General features: G+C 64.0%; 2 protein-coding genes across 6 annotated transcripts; one reads left to right on the plus strand and one right to left on the minus strand.

Moving 5' to 3' along the window:
• Positions 1-134: 134 nt before the first annotated feature.
• Positions 135-5,372, minus strand: DNAJB2 (DnaJ heat shock protein family (Hsp40) member B2). Of its 5 annotated transcripts, none has more exons than XM_084289352.1 (10): positions 5,242-5,372; positions 4,255-4,344; positions 3,510-3,619; positions 3,036-3,089; positions 2,818-2,934; positions 2,602-2,691; positions 2,389-2,494; positions 2,204-2,274; positions 1,734-1,955; positions 135-815 (listed from the first exon to the last, which is right to left on the minus strand). In XM_084289352.1, the coding sequence occupies exons 2-10, from the start codon at positions 4,317-4,319 to the stop codon at positions 805-807; spliced, it is 846 nt and encodes a 281-aa protein (XP_084145478.1). In that variant the 5' UTR covers positions 4,320-4,344; positions 5,242-5,372; the 3' UTR covers positions 135-804. The 5 variants fall into 5 exon arrangements, with proteins under 5 accessions (XP_084145478.1, XP_084145477.1, XP_084145474.1 ...); XM_084289351.1 differs by having other exon boundaries at positions 2,818-2,937; XM_084289348.1 differs by lacking the exon at positions 135-815 and having other exon boundaries at positions 823-1,955; positions 2,818-2,937.
• Positions 5,373-11,095: 5,723 nt separating this feature from the next.
• LOC311211076 (tubulin alpha-4A chain-like) lies at positions 11,096-14,511 on the plus strand. The gene is made up of 4 exons (XM_084289576.1): positions 11,096-11,152; positions 12,747-12,969; positions 13,142-13,290; positions 13,475-14,511. Exons 1-4 carry the CDS (start codon positions 11,150-11,152, stop codon positions 14,444-14,446), a joined length of 1,347 nt encoding a protein of 448 aa, XP_084145702.1. The 5' UTR covers positions 11,096-11,149; the 3' UTR covers positions 14,447-14,511.
• Positions 14,512-14,839: the final 328 nt, after the last annotated feature.

The raw sequence follows: 14,839 nt of genomic DNA on the forward strand, positions 1-14,839 counted from the left end.
TGGGGGCGATGCTGGGATGGTGCCATGGGGACATATGTGTGTGTCCCCCCTACAGCCGAGGGGGGGTGTCCCGGTCCTGCCCCCCGCCCCGCTCCCCTCCGTGTGGTTCCCCCCTCGTCACTCGAGCAGAAAGAGAAATTTCTAGAGAAATATAATTTTGTATCTGGCTGTGAATAAAGTTCTCGTGTCACGTTGGTGCAGCTGCAGCCCGGCCTGGCCTCCCTCTGTGTGGGCACGGGGGGGGGACACACGGGGGACACGGGCCCCAAAGCACCCCCAGCAGCACAGCCGGTGCCACAGAGCCCAGAGCTGCCCCCAGCAGGGCCGGGAGGGGACCCTGCCCCCCCTTTTTGGGGCTGCCCCCACGCCAGAGACACCCCACAGGCGGCAGCTCCTGCAAACAGCTTTATTGACTGCTGCGGGCAGATGGGGGCTGGGGGGGCCACGGGGGCACAGCCCGGTGCTGCTGCCTTGCTGCCCATCGCTGCCTGCCCCCCCAATCCCCATAACCCCCCCAATACCCCCTTGGGTGCACCCCACCAGCAGCCAGACGGGGCTAAGCTACAGCCCCCCTGCTCCAGCCCCCCCCGGCAGCCCCCTCGCTGCCTCCCCAGGGCACCCTCGAGGTCCCCCCCCTCCCCAAAATCCCGCAGGTAGTGCTCGGCCATAGCCCCCCCAAACCCCACGGAGGCAGGGGGTGCCGGGGAAGGGGGTGGCAGGGGGTGGCCGTGCAGGGGCAAAGCGGAGTCCTGGCTCGGGGAGCCTCCTGGCTGGGTGTGCGCGGGTCCCCCGGGCGCAGCAGCCTCAGAACACACCTGGGGAGACAAGCGGAGGGGGGGGGGACACAACACGACCCGTGAAACCCAGTGCGGGGGGTGCGGGGGACACGGGGACGGAGGGAGGAAGGTCTGAGGAGGAGGAGGAGGAGAGCCAAGGCACAGAACAGCCGAGCTGGCACCCACCTTGCTGGGGGGGCACAGCTTTGGGGTGCCCCCCCCAAAAGGCCAAGGCAGGGGGGTGCCAGTGCCCCGTGGGGGTGGGAGGAGGGGGGTGCGTGGTGGGGAGGCAGCGGGGGGCAGGCAGGGTCGGCAGCAGGAGGAGGTGCAGGGGGAGCGGTGGCATCCAGCCGGACACAAGGCACCAAGCAGAGTCCACGCACACACACACCCTTCCCTGGGAGCAGGGAGACCCCCGAAGCCCCCTCCCCAGCCCCCCCCCCAAGGCCAGGCAGGGGGGGCGGCAGCAGGGGGGCACTGTCCCAGCCCCTGCCCGGCTGCAGGCAGCAGGAGGCACTCACCTCACCCGTCCTACTGCGACCCCACTGAGGACCCAGCAGCCAGGCCAACCCTGGCGGCCCCCCCAGCCCCCTCCCCACCCCAAAAAAAGAGCAAGGAGGCAGGGCACAGCCCCCCAGCCCTTGCTGGGGGAGGCAGGAGCCGAGCCACGGGTAACCCCACTGTAACGGGGCCGCGCTGAACCCCGGCACCCCTTTCCCCTCCGTGCCCTGCAGAGGGCCCTGCTCCTGCTGGGGGGGCGCAGCCCCCAGCCCCACGCTCACAGGAGGTGGCAGTGCCACTGCTTCGCTTTGGGGACGGGCTCGTGGCCCGCTGCCGAGGGGCTGCCAGCCCTGGGGGGCTCCCGCGTGGGTCCCCCCCGGTTCCTGCGGGCCGTGCCGGCGGCAGGGGGGCCGGGGCTGCCCCCCGGGGCCGGGGGGGCACTGGGGCCGTGCCCACCTGCTGGGTGGTGCCCCGCGGCCTCCATCTCGGACAGGCTGTAGGCCATGGCCAGCTGCAAGTCCTCGTCCTCGTCCTCGCTGTCCGTGTAGAGGCAGACGGGCGAGGAGCTGTGGGGCCGCTGCGGGGCGGGCGGCGGGGGCGAGGGGGGGCGCGGGCTGGGGAAGGCTCGCTGCTCCCGCCGGCTCAGCTCCAGCCCCAGCGCCATGTCGTCCGGGACGCCTGCGGGGCGGGAGGGAAGGGGGATTGCTGGCAGCGGGTCCCAACCTCCCCAAATCCCGGTGTCCCCCCCGCTGCTGGATGCGCCCCAGCGCAGAGCCGGGTCGCGTCCACGCCTGCCCCAAAAATCCCAAACCTGCCCGAATCCAAGCCCTGACGCAGCACCCCGCAGCTCCCCCCCAAAAGGAGGAGGGGGTCCCCAAAAAGGGGAGGGGGCAGGCGGCACGGCCAGCCCCGAGGCGGCCTCTCACCATCAATGTGGATCGACTTCAGCTCCCCGTCCTCCTCCACTTCCACGCGCTCCCGCCCGTTCTCGATGATCCTGCAGACAGACGGACGGACAGACAGACAGACAGACGGACAGACAGACAGTCAGCCGGCAGCCCCGGCACCCCGGCAGCCAGCCGCAGGGTGCGAGCAGCACCCAGCACCTCACCGCTTGGTGGTGATGCGCCGGCCGTTGACGAAGGTGGTGGAGGTGGAGACGGAGCGGAAACCCAGCCCCGCGTCGGCGCCGGAGCTGAAGGACGAGGCGAAGAAATCTGCCAAAAGGAGCCACAGCGTCAGCACCCAGGGGGCTCGGGGCACACGGGGACAAACCGGGCGCTGCCCAGGCGTGAGCAGCACCAGGAGGCGGTGATTCCCCTACCTGAGGAGCCGGGGAACGGGGAGAAGAAGTGGCCCCCTCCGTGGTGCCGGTGGCCGGCTCCTCGCAGCTCGGAGAAGGGCAGCATCTCGTCTGCAAGGCAGGGAGCCCCCCGTCAGCAGCAGCCCCCTGACCCCACAGCATCCAACCATCCCCGAGCTCCACGGCCGCCCCAGGACCCCAGCCCCGGCCCCTGTTCCCCTCCCACCCCACACGCACCAAAGAAGTCAGCGAAGGGGTCTCGCCCGCCGAAAAACTCCCGGAAAACGTCGTGGGCGCTGCGGAAGGTGAAGGTGAACTCGGGGGCCCCGGCGTCGGCCCTGGAGCCCCCCGGTCCTGCTGCAGGGAAGAGGCACGGGGTTAAGTGGGGACCCCCAGGAGGGTGGGAGCTCCAGGGGGTGCAGTAGCCCCCTGTAGCCCTCATTGCCCCCACTCACCTGCCCCCATGAGGCCCTCTTTGCCATAGTGGTCATAGATATCACGCTTCTGCTCTGGAAGGAGAAGAGAGGGAGGCTGGGGGGGAGCCAGGAGCCAGTTGTGGCCCCAAAAGCAGCAGCAGGGGCACGGAGCGGTGATGCTCCCACAGCCAAAGGGGGTGCAGAGCAGTGGGGAGTGAGGGAAGGGGGGTGGCACCAGCCCCTGCTGCTCACCCTGAGCCACCAGCACCACTCAAGGCTGCGCCAGCCCCAGCGGGGAGACCTCCCCTGGGCACCATCGCTCACGAGAGGCTTTTTGTGAGGAGGCAGCCCAGCCCCGCAGGCTGCAGGAGAGCCCTGCTGCCTCCTGGGGACGGGGGCATTCACACAGCCCAGGGGTGCCCGCCAGGTGAGCCCAGCAGGGCACGCGGGGTGTCAGGGTTAGCAGCCCCAAGGGCAGGGGGGGACACGCAGCGCAGCATCGTGGCCTCTTACTGTCCGACAGCACTTCGTAGGCCTCGGCGATTTCTTTGAACTTCTGCTCGGCGTATTCCTTGTTGTCTGGGTTTTTATCCGGGTGCCATTTCAGCGCTGCCTTCCTGTACCTGCACAGGGGACAGTCAGCGGTGGGCACGCCACGGCCTCAGCGCCAGCCCAGCCCCTCTGAGCATCCCTGAGGTTTACACCAGCCCCTGGTGCCCTTCGGACTCACAGCCTCTCCCTTCAACCTTTTGCCCCAGCTCTGTCCCAGGCCCCGTGCACACAGAGATGGCCTCGCTGCTCCTGCCTTCCCTGCAATGTCACCCGCACTGCCACAAACCCTCCCGCAGCTGTTTCCTATCCCCACCCCCTCATTTGGCCCCGGGCATCCTGTTCCCCCCTGCTGGCAGGGCAGGACAAGCGGGTCGATGGCGCACGCCAGCTCGGGCATCGGTCCCCACACCCTGTCCCTTCCTGGGGGCTAATGGGTCCCCGGAGCCGTGCTGGGCTCTGCTCGCTGCAGGGCGCCTGGGCACGCAGCCACGGCAGTGCCGGGGGCACGGCTGGGCTCTGTGAGCTCTCCCAGCACCCAGCCACACGGCTTCACATCGACTTTTCTCCCTCTCCCAGCGGCACCAGGCCCCAACAAGGGCAGCCTTTGTGCTGCACGGCCGGGCAGCGCCAACCCGCGCCGGGACACGGATGGAGGCTGAGGCCAGGGGCCGCGCCGGGGCTCGGCACACGCCTGGCACAGGCTTACGCCTTCTTGATGTCGTCGGCGGTGGCGGTGCGGCTCACGCCCAGCGCCTCGTAGTAGTCCACCATGGCGCGCGGCCGTCCCGCGGGGACGCTGGGGAGGAACAGCAGGGTCAGGCAGCACACAGCACTGAGAGACATTAATTCTGTTCTAACTGAAACCAGGACAAGCACGCACGGGCTGTGCTGCCCGCCCCAGGTCCCATATGGACCCTCCCCACCGCCCCTGTCACCCCCTAACCCAGCAGCACCCCTATCAGCTCCGGGGGCACGCTGCTCCCAGCAGCTGCGTCACCTCTGTCCCCAGCTGTGCCCTCCCCAAACCCTCCTGCCCCCCACCGGGTGCCCCCTCCAGCCCCGCAGCTCACCCAGGCAAGGGATGCCGGTGCACTGCACCCCGACTGGGGGTGGTATGGAGGCTGCCCTCGTCCCTCCCCCCGCTATAAGGCGCTTAGTGGCTGTTAGGCCTTAGCGGATCAGGGGCTCAGCAGGGCGGCACGATCGGCACGGCAGCAGCCGGTGCCCCCCCGCCCCGGCACAGCCGCAGCCGGGGCCGGCGGCTCCGTCTCCCCCTTGCCCGGCACCGGCACCGGGACGGGGCCCGCCCCCGGCGGGGCTGTAACCACGGCGCCCTGCCCGCTAGCCGCGGGGGGAGCGGCCCGGCCCGGTGCGACGGGCGCTGCGCAGCTGCTGGAAGTTTCCGTCTCTCCCCCCGCCACCGGCGGGCAGCCCTGGGCTGCGGCCAGCGGATCTAGGCCACCGGCAGGGGAAGGACCGCCGCACCGGCTGCACGGGAAGGGCCCGGACCCGTGCGTCCCCGCTCCCCGCCGTGCGCCCCGGTGCCCGCCGTGCGCCCCGGTGCCCGTGCGCCCCGCTCCCCGTGCGCCCCTGTTCCAAGTGCGTCCCCGCTTCCCGTGCGCCCCGATGCCCCCGTGCGCCCCCGGCCCCCCGTTTCCCTGCCGCAGCCCGGTCCCCCCGTCCCCGTGCCCACCTCGCTGCCGCAGCCGAGCCCTCCCCGCCCGTACCGGGCCGCCCGCGCCCCGCGTCCCGCGTCCCCCGGCCCGGGCCGCAGCGGGGGCTGGAGGCGGGTCCTGCTGCTTGACGAGCAGCGGCCGCAGCCAACCCGAGTGCCGCCGCCCTGTGGCGTCATGGGGCCGCCTTTCACGTCGGTGAGGTCATGGGGGAGAATTGGTGCGGGAGAGGGTTCGGGGTGTTACGTCGTACCGTCCCCATGTCCCCATGTCCCTGTCCCCATCCCCATGTCCCTGCGCCCCCGGGGCGGCACCGGGCAAGGCTCCGGCTCCGGCCCCGGCTCTCCCCGCTGTACGGAAGGACCGGAGGACAGAGGACCGGAGGACAGAGGACGGGGCTCCTCGGTGCTGCTGCCCCAGCCTTGTCCCGCAGCAGGGTCGCGGCCGCCCCGCCGGGGCGCACACCCCCCGTGGTACCCCCGCGGCCCGCGGTGCCGAGCCACCGCCCGGCGCAGCCCCTGCTGGCACCGGCAGGAGGTGACAGCGCTGGGGACAGCGCTGGGGACAGCTGCGGTGACTCAGCGCCGGCACCGGGCCGGCCTGGGCACCAGGGGGAGCCGCAGGATGGGAGCCCGGGGTGCCGGGACCCGGCCGCCGCTGTGCGCCCCGCTGCGGCCGCAGCACCCTGCCTGCCCTCGCGAAAAGGAGAGGGGAGGGAGAGCTGGGGGGCAGTGGGGCCTGACCCCAACGGAACTTTTTTGTGTAGTCCCGATCGCCCCTTATCTCAGGAAGTCAGCTGAATTGCATCAGAAAGTTTGCTATAAGAATTGTGCAAGCCACACGGTAAGAGACTTTTTTTTTTTTTTTTTTTTTTTCAGCACTGCGCAACGTTTCAGCTTGTGATTGCCTCAGAACACAACCCTTTCCACAGCCTCCTCAAAACGGGCGGTTATGTGCTACATCACAGTGTTATTGCAGGCTGCAAAGCAGCATTTGTAGTCGGGAGGGGTTGAACTGCGCAGGGAGCTGCATGCCCAGTGTCCCACATCGCATCCAGCCATCTCCCCTCCCTTCTGCCAGCTCCACGTGCAATGCACTGGGAAGCACAGCCACAGCAGTTCGGTGGGCTCCAGGAGAGAAGAAAAGCCATCTCAGGAGACAGTGCCACCCATCCTGATGGCAGCACCCTAAGCCAGCTGTGCCCATGCTTCCCGATGCCCTGCTCTCCCCAAACCTAGGAGGGAAAAGTCATCCTGGTGCTTTCAGCAGGAGCAAGTGCAGAAGGATGGAGAAGCAAGAAACAGCTGCGGCAGGGCGACTTTTGTTCCAGCAGGGCCCTGCTTTGGGCTGGCTTCAGCAACCCGACAGACCCAGGCTGTGCACGCGAGGCACCACCCCGCGGGGCTGCTCGTGCACGCTGACGCCAGGGCTGCTGCCCGAGCCAAGCCCAGGCAAAACTGAGGTGTTTGCAGATTTTAAATCAGCAGAGTCTGCGGCAGGCGGAGGTGGCAGGAGCGCGTGAATAAGTAGGTTATCTGCCATGAGCGCACACATGTGCCCAGGCAGCACCGCAGCTGATTTCATGCACACACCAACATGTTCGTGCCCACATGCTCCCAAGCCCCTTCAAATCCTTAAATCCCTAAAGGGCCAGGAGAGGTGAGGGGGATTTTCAGCATTCTGCTGTTTTCCGTAGCCATTGGTGCCTAAACATCAGTGCAATGCTGTGGGTGCGATGGAGAAGGCTGTAGTTCTGATACCACCCATCACAAAACAGCAAGTGAAGCATCACCTGCTAAAATTAATGTTTCCAATTCGTCAGGGCCACACTGGGATTATTAATGGACCTGACAGAGGGTCTTGGAGAGCTGTTAGTAAATCAGAAAGTGAATCTGACATCACTGCAAGAGTTAGGAAAACTAGAGAGTTAGGAGCCAGTCAAACCAGAAAACTCTAGATTACTGATAAAGCCAGAGGGGAAAAAAATAGCAGAAGAATTAGTTTGGATTGTGTCAGCAAAGAATTAAAGACTGAAGAAATGTGTTTAATACTGAGCAGTCTTGTCCCGGGGAGGGCAGGTATTGCGATGCAGATGTGTTGTCTTTTTCCAGCGTGATTACACGTCTGGCTGATGCAGATCAGCACTGCTGGCACAACACCCTTACTTGGGAGCTGGCAGGAGATGATGGTGACAGAGATCAAATAAATCCCAACGTTGCTGCAGAGAGGACTAGAATAATCTGTTTTCCTGTCCCACGGAAGAAGCAAAGGACAACGTTGCAGCAGGAGAGGCTCCTCAAGGAGATGCTTTCGGACGGTGCAGGTAGCAGAGGAGCACAGCAGCTTGCTGGAGGCATCATCCTCACCTTCCAGAGCTGGTTTCTGTGTTTTACCAGAGGATTTACTAGACATGCCATGCCAGCCTGTTTATTATCCTGCACTGCTAAGGATGCACCGGGTGCATCAATAGCAAATCTGTGCTTGTCAGGCAGAAGATGGACTGCTGGGGCCTTTGTAGTGGGCAGTCCCCAGGGTTCACGGCCCACAGTGAAAGGAAGTGGCTGCTAAGAAAATCACGGGATAACACAGCTTGGTGAGGTGGTGGCAGCATATCCCGAGCTGGGAGGAACCCACAAGGATCACGGGGTCCAGCTCCTGGCTCCACACAGACCCAGTCGGACACCCCGGGCTGGAGCCGTGCTGGAGAGGGGAGCGCCCCGGGAGCCATTGCCTGCCCCGGTTATTAAATGCATCTTTTATCTCCTTAACTGTTTCCCTCTGAAATCCTCTGGTGTCTGGCCAGCCGCCAGCACCATCCTTCCGCTTTTAACGACTCTGCAGCAATCCCCGGGACTCCAGGCTGCTTTCGCAGCGTGCCCGCTGGCTGACAAGCTGCTTGCATTGCACACAACGTGGAAAACCCCTTACACACAGCTGTCCAAACCCCTTTCAATGAGCCCCTCCAGGGATTCTAGCATCACCTGGCCGTGCAGGATTCATTGCCCTCCTATTCCCAGTGGTGAGAGGGCAGGGGAAAGCAGCGCTGACTCCTCCTTGCTGCCCATACCCATGAGCGCAGGGCACCTGGGCGGGCTCAGCCCCTCCATCACCTGCCCGGGGGCAGCTGGTTCACGCCAGGCATGCTCAGAGCCCCAACATGAAGTCACTGCAATTAGCCAGCCTGGGTTTTGTTTCTCTCCCGTGGGTGTGTAGCCTCTTTTCCCAGGACGTGAGGCAAGGCGGTGACACGCAGCCAGCCTCTGAGCGAGGGAGGCTGCTCACGCAGGGCTGGTGCACCCCGGGGACGGCCAGTCCCGACTCGTCCGCCCGGCCCTCGTAGCCTTGCAGGCTGGGGACGAGCACGGGTGAGAGGCTGCGGCCCTGGAAGCGCCTCCCTGCCCTCGCTGCCGCCCGGTGATTCAGGGCTTAGGACTGCGGCGAGATCTGGAATTAGCTTTATTGTTCCTGTAACGCGGCGCACGCTGCGGGCCATGCAGCAGGCATTTCACAACTGACTTCATTTGATCTGAACCAGCAATTACGCTGCTCCAGCTCAGCCCCAGCAGAGATAGCTCCTCCCGGATCAGTTCGGTGCTCTGCAGCCCATCCGCTCCTCTGCAGCAGAAGCCACGCTTGGTTACTGAGGACATCCACAAAGGACGGCTCCTTGGCCCCGGGCATGATAGTGCTTTGATACCCTTACAGCCAGCAGGTCTTAAACACATATCTTCTCACCTGAGCAGATCCCTTCCTATCTGCATCTGCCTTAAATATACCTTAAGGCCTTTGTTGGGTCTCAGCTTGGTCCACTTGGACCAGCTAACAGGGTTCTGGAAGAGGTTTTGTGCTGGGGCCGGCAAGCCCTGCTGGCAGCGGTTCCTCTACTGCAGCAACACTTCTCCTCTGGTGAGAAGTGTGTTTTCACACCAAGAGACAACCTTTCATAATAACTTGCAACAAAGGGCTGTTTAGTGTAAATCAGGAACTAAGAAATGCGGTTACTCTCTAAATGTAGCGCCATAAACAACAGGGGGCTGCTGCAAGGACTGCGAGGCACTTGCGAGTGGCGAGTCCCTGGCAGTGTCTGCCCTTGTTGGAGGCACTGCAGACCTGCAAAATGTTATGCTGCCTCCCCTTCTCCTCCTCCTCCTCCTCCTGCTCCTCACATAGCTGTGTCCAGGCTCTGTGGGCAGCAGCAAGCAGGGGCTCTGCCACCTGCACTACCTCCAACCTGTTTTTCTCATTCTTCCATCAAGAGCTTGCTGAATTCTGACTCACTGATGAAAGAAAAAAATTTCCACTGCTGGATCTCGCTCCTTGAAAATACATCCTTGGGATAAATACACGTTAGCCTTTTGTTGGGCTTGTCATTACACCTTCTGCTTGTTTCCCAGTCAAACACAATGTCAGTTTGGTGACTTTCCACAGCCCCGATGATCCGGCTGATCGCTGCTGCCCGGCTTTATCCAGCTGCTCTGCAGCATTTCCGAAAGGCTCAGACATCTGTTCGGTGCTCTCAGATGGGAGGTGCGTGGCCATGCGTGGCTCGGAATCACTCATGGCTCCCTCGTCACTCGCTGCCAGCCTGCTCCTAACAGAACAGCAGCTGAATGATATTTTTTCACCATGAGCACACACTCACAGCGATGATGAATCAGTGTAGTCTCACCCCCAGCTCCCTACCAGAAGCAGATCCCGGCACCTCTCGGAGACGTATCGCATCATTTAACACCCCGAGGTGCCAGGGGATTATCAAACAAATCTTCCGAGGCTGGGTGAACTGCCCAAGTCCTGTTGCTCTCCTGAAAGGCCGCTCGCTGCCTAGCTCTGCTGCCTGTGTTCCAACCTGTGCTGCGAAGACTCACGCTATGAACGCCCCAGATTTAATTGGCAAAAGTCGGGACGGTGCCAGGAGACACCCAGCCGGCACCGACGCCTTGGCATCTAGGACGTAATTCAGCCAGCGCCTTGGCAGAGGTTTTCATGGGGAAAGATGATCCCACTGCTCCTTCTCACATCAGTTAACTTACTGGGCTCAAACGCTGCTGTTACTGCCTCACGCCCCTGGACTGTGTGCATCAGCAAGCCCTGTGTTAGCTGCTGATCTCTGAGGTCACTCAAAGGACATTTATAGCACGGGGGATTGGGGCGTTTCCAGAGCCACCCAGTCACCACAGTGCCCTGCTCAGCTCCAGCAGCGCTCACAACCAGGGGTATGTGTGGAAAAACACCTTTTCCTGCTGGCTTCTTGTGATCATTTGGCCCAGCCGTTCCAGCAGGGCTCAGGACGCACTGGCACAGCCTTCACAGCCGCACCGCCGCCGTCAGCCACTCGGCACCTCTCCAGCAGCGAAGGTGACACCTTGCAGGTGACTCAGGCACACAGAAGGACCCTTGTGAGCGGGTGATTTATGTCCAGCTTTTGGCTTTCCGCCTGAGCTGCGAGATGACAGCGCCTTTCAGTGAAAACTCATTAAGCCAGAGGCGGGGCTGGCTCTGCATCACGGTGGATGCTGCAAATATTTGGCAGGGGGTAGGATGGAGCAGACATCACTGAGTCCCAGCAAAGAAAAGACCCAGTAAATAACCCCCCCCCCATGAGCTTACTGGAAGCCCCCCTGCCAGGAGCAGCCCGGATGGGTGCAGGGGCAGCCTCGCAGCCCTCCCGTGTCCCCTCCCGAGGCGGGGAGCTGGGGATGCTGCCCCTCGGCGGCCCAGCCTCTGCGCCCAGCCTCACCTATGCAAACCGATGAGAAATACGGGCGATGCACACGAATTTATGCAAAGGCTGCGGGCGGGGCCGCCCGCCCCGAGCCCAGGGTGCCGCCCCCGGTATAAGGCGGCGGCGCGGCCGGGCCGGGCGTGCGGAGCTGCGGCAGCCCCGGGAGAGGCGGTGCGGTGCGGAGCGGTGCGGAGCAGAGCGGCAGCATGGTGAGTGCTGGGGCGCCCCGAGGAGCCGGGCAGCCCGGGCAGGGTCCCCCCGGGGTGTCCGGGCAGTGGCCGGGGGGGTCCCGCACCCGGCGCGCCCCCCCTGCCCCTGCCGGGTTTCATCCTGTCCCCAGTTCCTGCGCGCACCCAGGCGCGCCCCAGCTCCTCCGAGCACCCCCTGCAGCCCTGGGAGCCGCTGGGCAAGGTGCGGGGAGCCCCGAGTTTTGGCCGACCCCCTCACCGCGCCTCCTCCTCCATCCTCTGACAGCCCCTGGTCCCACGGCGTGCTGGCTTTGCGCCCGGGCTGCCGGGCTCAGGCTGCAACCCCACAGCTGAGCTCTGGGATCCAGCCCCGGCTTCACCCCCTGCCCTGCCGCTGTGGTGCCAGCGTAGGGCATGCGGGGTGCCCCGGTGCCCTGCCTGCTGCCCCAGACTTTTTGGGGAGGGAAGGCAGAGCGAGGAGCCTTGTCCCGTGTCTTCTTTCTCATGGCCACCCCAGGGTGCTTACAGCGGTGTTGGTGTTGGCTGCACGCTTCTGCCGGGGTCCTGGAGTTTCCTCCCCGTTGGCTTGTTGTGATACCAAACCTTTATGGACCTCCTGGGGGGGACAGGGGAACTCCTCGTTCCTCAGGTTTGGGAAGGAAGGAGAGATGGACTCCTGGTCCTCACCAAGGGTACTAAGGCTTATCCCTGCCACTGCAGCCTCGGGAGAGCAGCTCAGACAGCTCCCCAGATGCTCAGAGCCAGGGTGTGCGTGCCGTGACCCGCACTGCCTCCCAGGGCGGCCGTCACTGCCGTACCCCTGTGCACAAAATGGCTCCAGCGCCTTCCTGCCAGCTGACTCACAGCGGGGCACTGGCTGCTCTGGAAATCCGGTCTGGTTTGGATGCTCCTCTGCCTCGGCTGTGCCTGATGACGCATCCAACCCTTGGCAACAACAGGACCGAGGCACCGAGTGTTTTGGTGCGCATCGAGAGGGCTGCAGCCTCCGCGGTGCCTCACCTGGAGGGAAGGAGGGGAGGAAGGAGGCTGTAGGACTGACCTCGGCTGCACTTTCCCCAAGGCACTGCGCTGCAGGGGACCCTCCCACATCAGCCCTTCAGCTCAGCTGCAAAGTGAGCTAACGCCTCCCACTCCAGAGCTAATTTAGGGAAGTGGAGCCTCCAAGCATGGCAACCATTCACTGCTGCAAATTCCCCCTGTGCCGGGCTCCTTTCCCAACGCAGCCACCCCCCAGCTCTGGGGTTCAGGCAGTGCTGTGCCACCTCAGCCCGCTGTAGGAGCAGCAGATGGCTGGGGGCATGCCAGCTGCTGCGGGACCCCAGCCTCAGCTGCACGAGCGCTCGTGCAATGGAGAAGGTGCGCCCTGGGTGCTTCCAGGGCTTTTGGCAGATGGGTCTCCATCCCCCTGAGGTGGGCAGTGCAGTGATGGGAGATGGAGCACAGGGTTTTGGTCAGGTCAGCAGGCAGAATTGAAGGCACCGTGCTGTAGGGTGGTGTGATCTGAACAGGCTCATGAGGCTTGGGCACCTCAACACCTGCAGCAGCTGCATTCGTGGTCCCTGCTGACCTCTGTCCCGTGCTTCCCCCTCCCCAGCGCGAGTGCATCTCCGTCCACGTCGGCCAGGCCGGCGTCCAGATGGGCAACACGTGCTGGGAGCTGTACTGCCTGGAGCACGGCATCCAGCCCGACGGGCAGATGCCCAGCGACAAGACCATCGGCGGGGGGGACGACTCCTTCACCACCTTCTTCTGCGAGACCGGCGCCGGGAAGCACGTCCCGCGGGCCATCTTCGTGGACCTGGAGCCCACCGTGATCGGTGCGTGCTGGGGCTGGGCTGTGTGGCACGGGGGGCAGCCACTGACTGCTCTCCTGCTCCATTCTGCACACCCCAGGTGGGCAGTGATGGCGGTCACTAGTGCTAGGAGCACCCCAGCGTGTCTCCTGCCACCTTTCCCCAGGGTGTCTGATACTGTGCTAACCTCTCCTAGATGAGATTCGGGGAGGAGTCTACCGGCAGCTCTTCCACCCCGAGCAGATGATCACCGGCAAGGAGGACGCTGCCAACAACTACGCCCGCGGGCACTACACCATCGGCAAGGAGATCATCGACCAAGTGCTGGACAGGATCCGGAAGCTGGTGGGTAACTGCTGCTGGTGGGGACGTATCCCCGGGGCTGGGATCCATCACTGTGGTGGAGGTGGGCGCGTGCAGCAAGCCCTGCTGTGTGCTGGGAGGGGTCAGCATTAGCCCAAGCAAAACTCTGAAACTTCCCCCTAGCGATAGCAGTGCGTGGAAGACTCTCCCTTGTCTCTCCCTGCAGGCTGACCAGTGCACGGGCCTCCAGGGCTTCCTCGTGTTTCGCAGTTTTGGAGGCGGCACCGGCTCCGGATTCACCTCCCTGCTGATGGAGCGACTGTCTGTTGACTACGGCAAGAAGTCCAAGCTCGAATTCTCCATCTACCCTGCCCCACAGGTCTCCACTGCTGTGGTGGAGCCCTACAACTCCATCCTCACCACGCACAGTACTTTAGAGCACTCGGACTGTGCCTTCATGGTGGACAACGAGGCCATCTACGACATCTGCCGCAGGAACCTGGACATCGAGCGCCCCACCTACACCAACCTCAACCGCCTCATCAGCCAGGTCGTTTCATCCATCACCGCCTCGTTGAGGTTTGATGGAGCCCTGAATGTTGACCTGACCGAGTTCCAGACCAACCTGGTGCCCTACCCTCGCATCCACTTCCCCTTGGCCACCTACGCCCCGGTTGTTTCGGCCGAGAGGGCGTATCACGAGCAGCTGTCGGTGGCCGAGATCACCAACTCGTGCTTCGAGCCGGCCAACCAGATGGTGAAGTGCGACCCTCGGCACGGCAAGTACATGGCGTGCTGCCTGCTGTACCGCGGGGACGTGGTGCCCAAGGACGTCAACGCCGCCATCGCCACCATCAAGACCAAGCGCAGCATCCAGTTCGTGGACTGGTGCCCCACGGGCTTCAAGGTGGGCATCAACTACCAGCCGCCCACCGTGGTGCCGGGGGGGGACCTGGCCAAGGTGCAGCGCGCCGTCTGCATGCTGAGCAACACCACGGCCATCGCCGAGGCCTGGGCTCGCCTCGACCACAAGTTCGACCTGATGTACGCCAAGCGCGCCTTCGTGCACTGGTACGTGGGCGAGGGCATGGAGGAGGGCGAGTTCTCCGAGGCGCGCGAGGACATGGCTGCCCTGGAGAAGGACTACGAGGAGGTGGGCCTGGACTCCTACGAGGACGAGGAGGAGGGCGAGGAGTAGAGGCGCCGCAGCCCGACAGGACCTTGCTCCTTTCCGCGGGCCTCCCTTTGCGGGAGCCCTTTGCAATAAACCGTTTGAGAGCCTCTGTGTCTGCCAGTAACCCCCCGGCTGCAGTGGTTTCTTGCCAGCTCAGGTGTGTGCTGAGCGCTGCTGCTGCTGCTGCTGCTGCTATGCTTGCTCCCCATGCTCTGCTCCTGCTCCAGCTCGCTCCCCACGCAGCTCAGAGCCCCGTAGCTGGGGGATGAGGACAGGACACTCAGCATGTTCTGGTTAAAAACCCAGCCATGTCCAGCAAAGGGATCAGGAGGAAACCTGATGCTTTGATGGGAAAGAAACCTAGCTCTGGTCCTGCATCCAAAGGGCGAGGAAGAAGAGGGAAATGTCTCCCCTTGG

Source organism: Netta rufina (assembly GCF_964035555.1).
Source record: "Netta rufina genome assembly, chromosome: 6".
Lineage (NCBI taxonomy): Eukaryota > Metazoa > Chordata > Aves > Anseriformes > Anatidae > Netta > Netta rufina.

Excerpts from the sequence above, each read along its gene's own strand:
- LOC311211076 (XM_084289576.1), top strand. Across the intron at positions 12,970-13,141 it reads CCTGGAGCCCACCGTGATCG|ATGAGATTCGGGGAGGAGTC; the intron begins GTGCGTGCTGGG and ends AACCTCTCCTAG. Across the intron at positions 13,291-13,474 it reads TGGACAGGATCCGGAAGCTG|GCTGACCAGTGCACGGGCCT; the intron begins GTGGGTAACTGC and ends CTCTCCCTGCAG.
- DNAJB2 (XM_084289348.1), bottom strand. The coding sequence starts at position 4,319 with ATGGTGGACTACTACGAGGCGCTGGGCGTGAGCCGCACCGCCACCGCC. Across the intron at positions 2,938-3,035 it reads AGAGGGCCTCATGGGGGCAG|CAGGACCGGGGGGCTCCAGG; the intron begins GTGAGTGGGGGC and ends TCTTCCCTGCAG. Across the intron at positions 1,956-2,203 it reads GAAGTCGATCCACATTGATG|GCGTCCCGGACGACATGGCG; the intron begins GTGAGAGGCCGC and ends CCCGCCCCGCAG.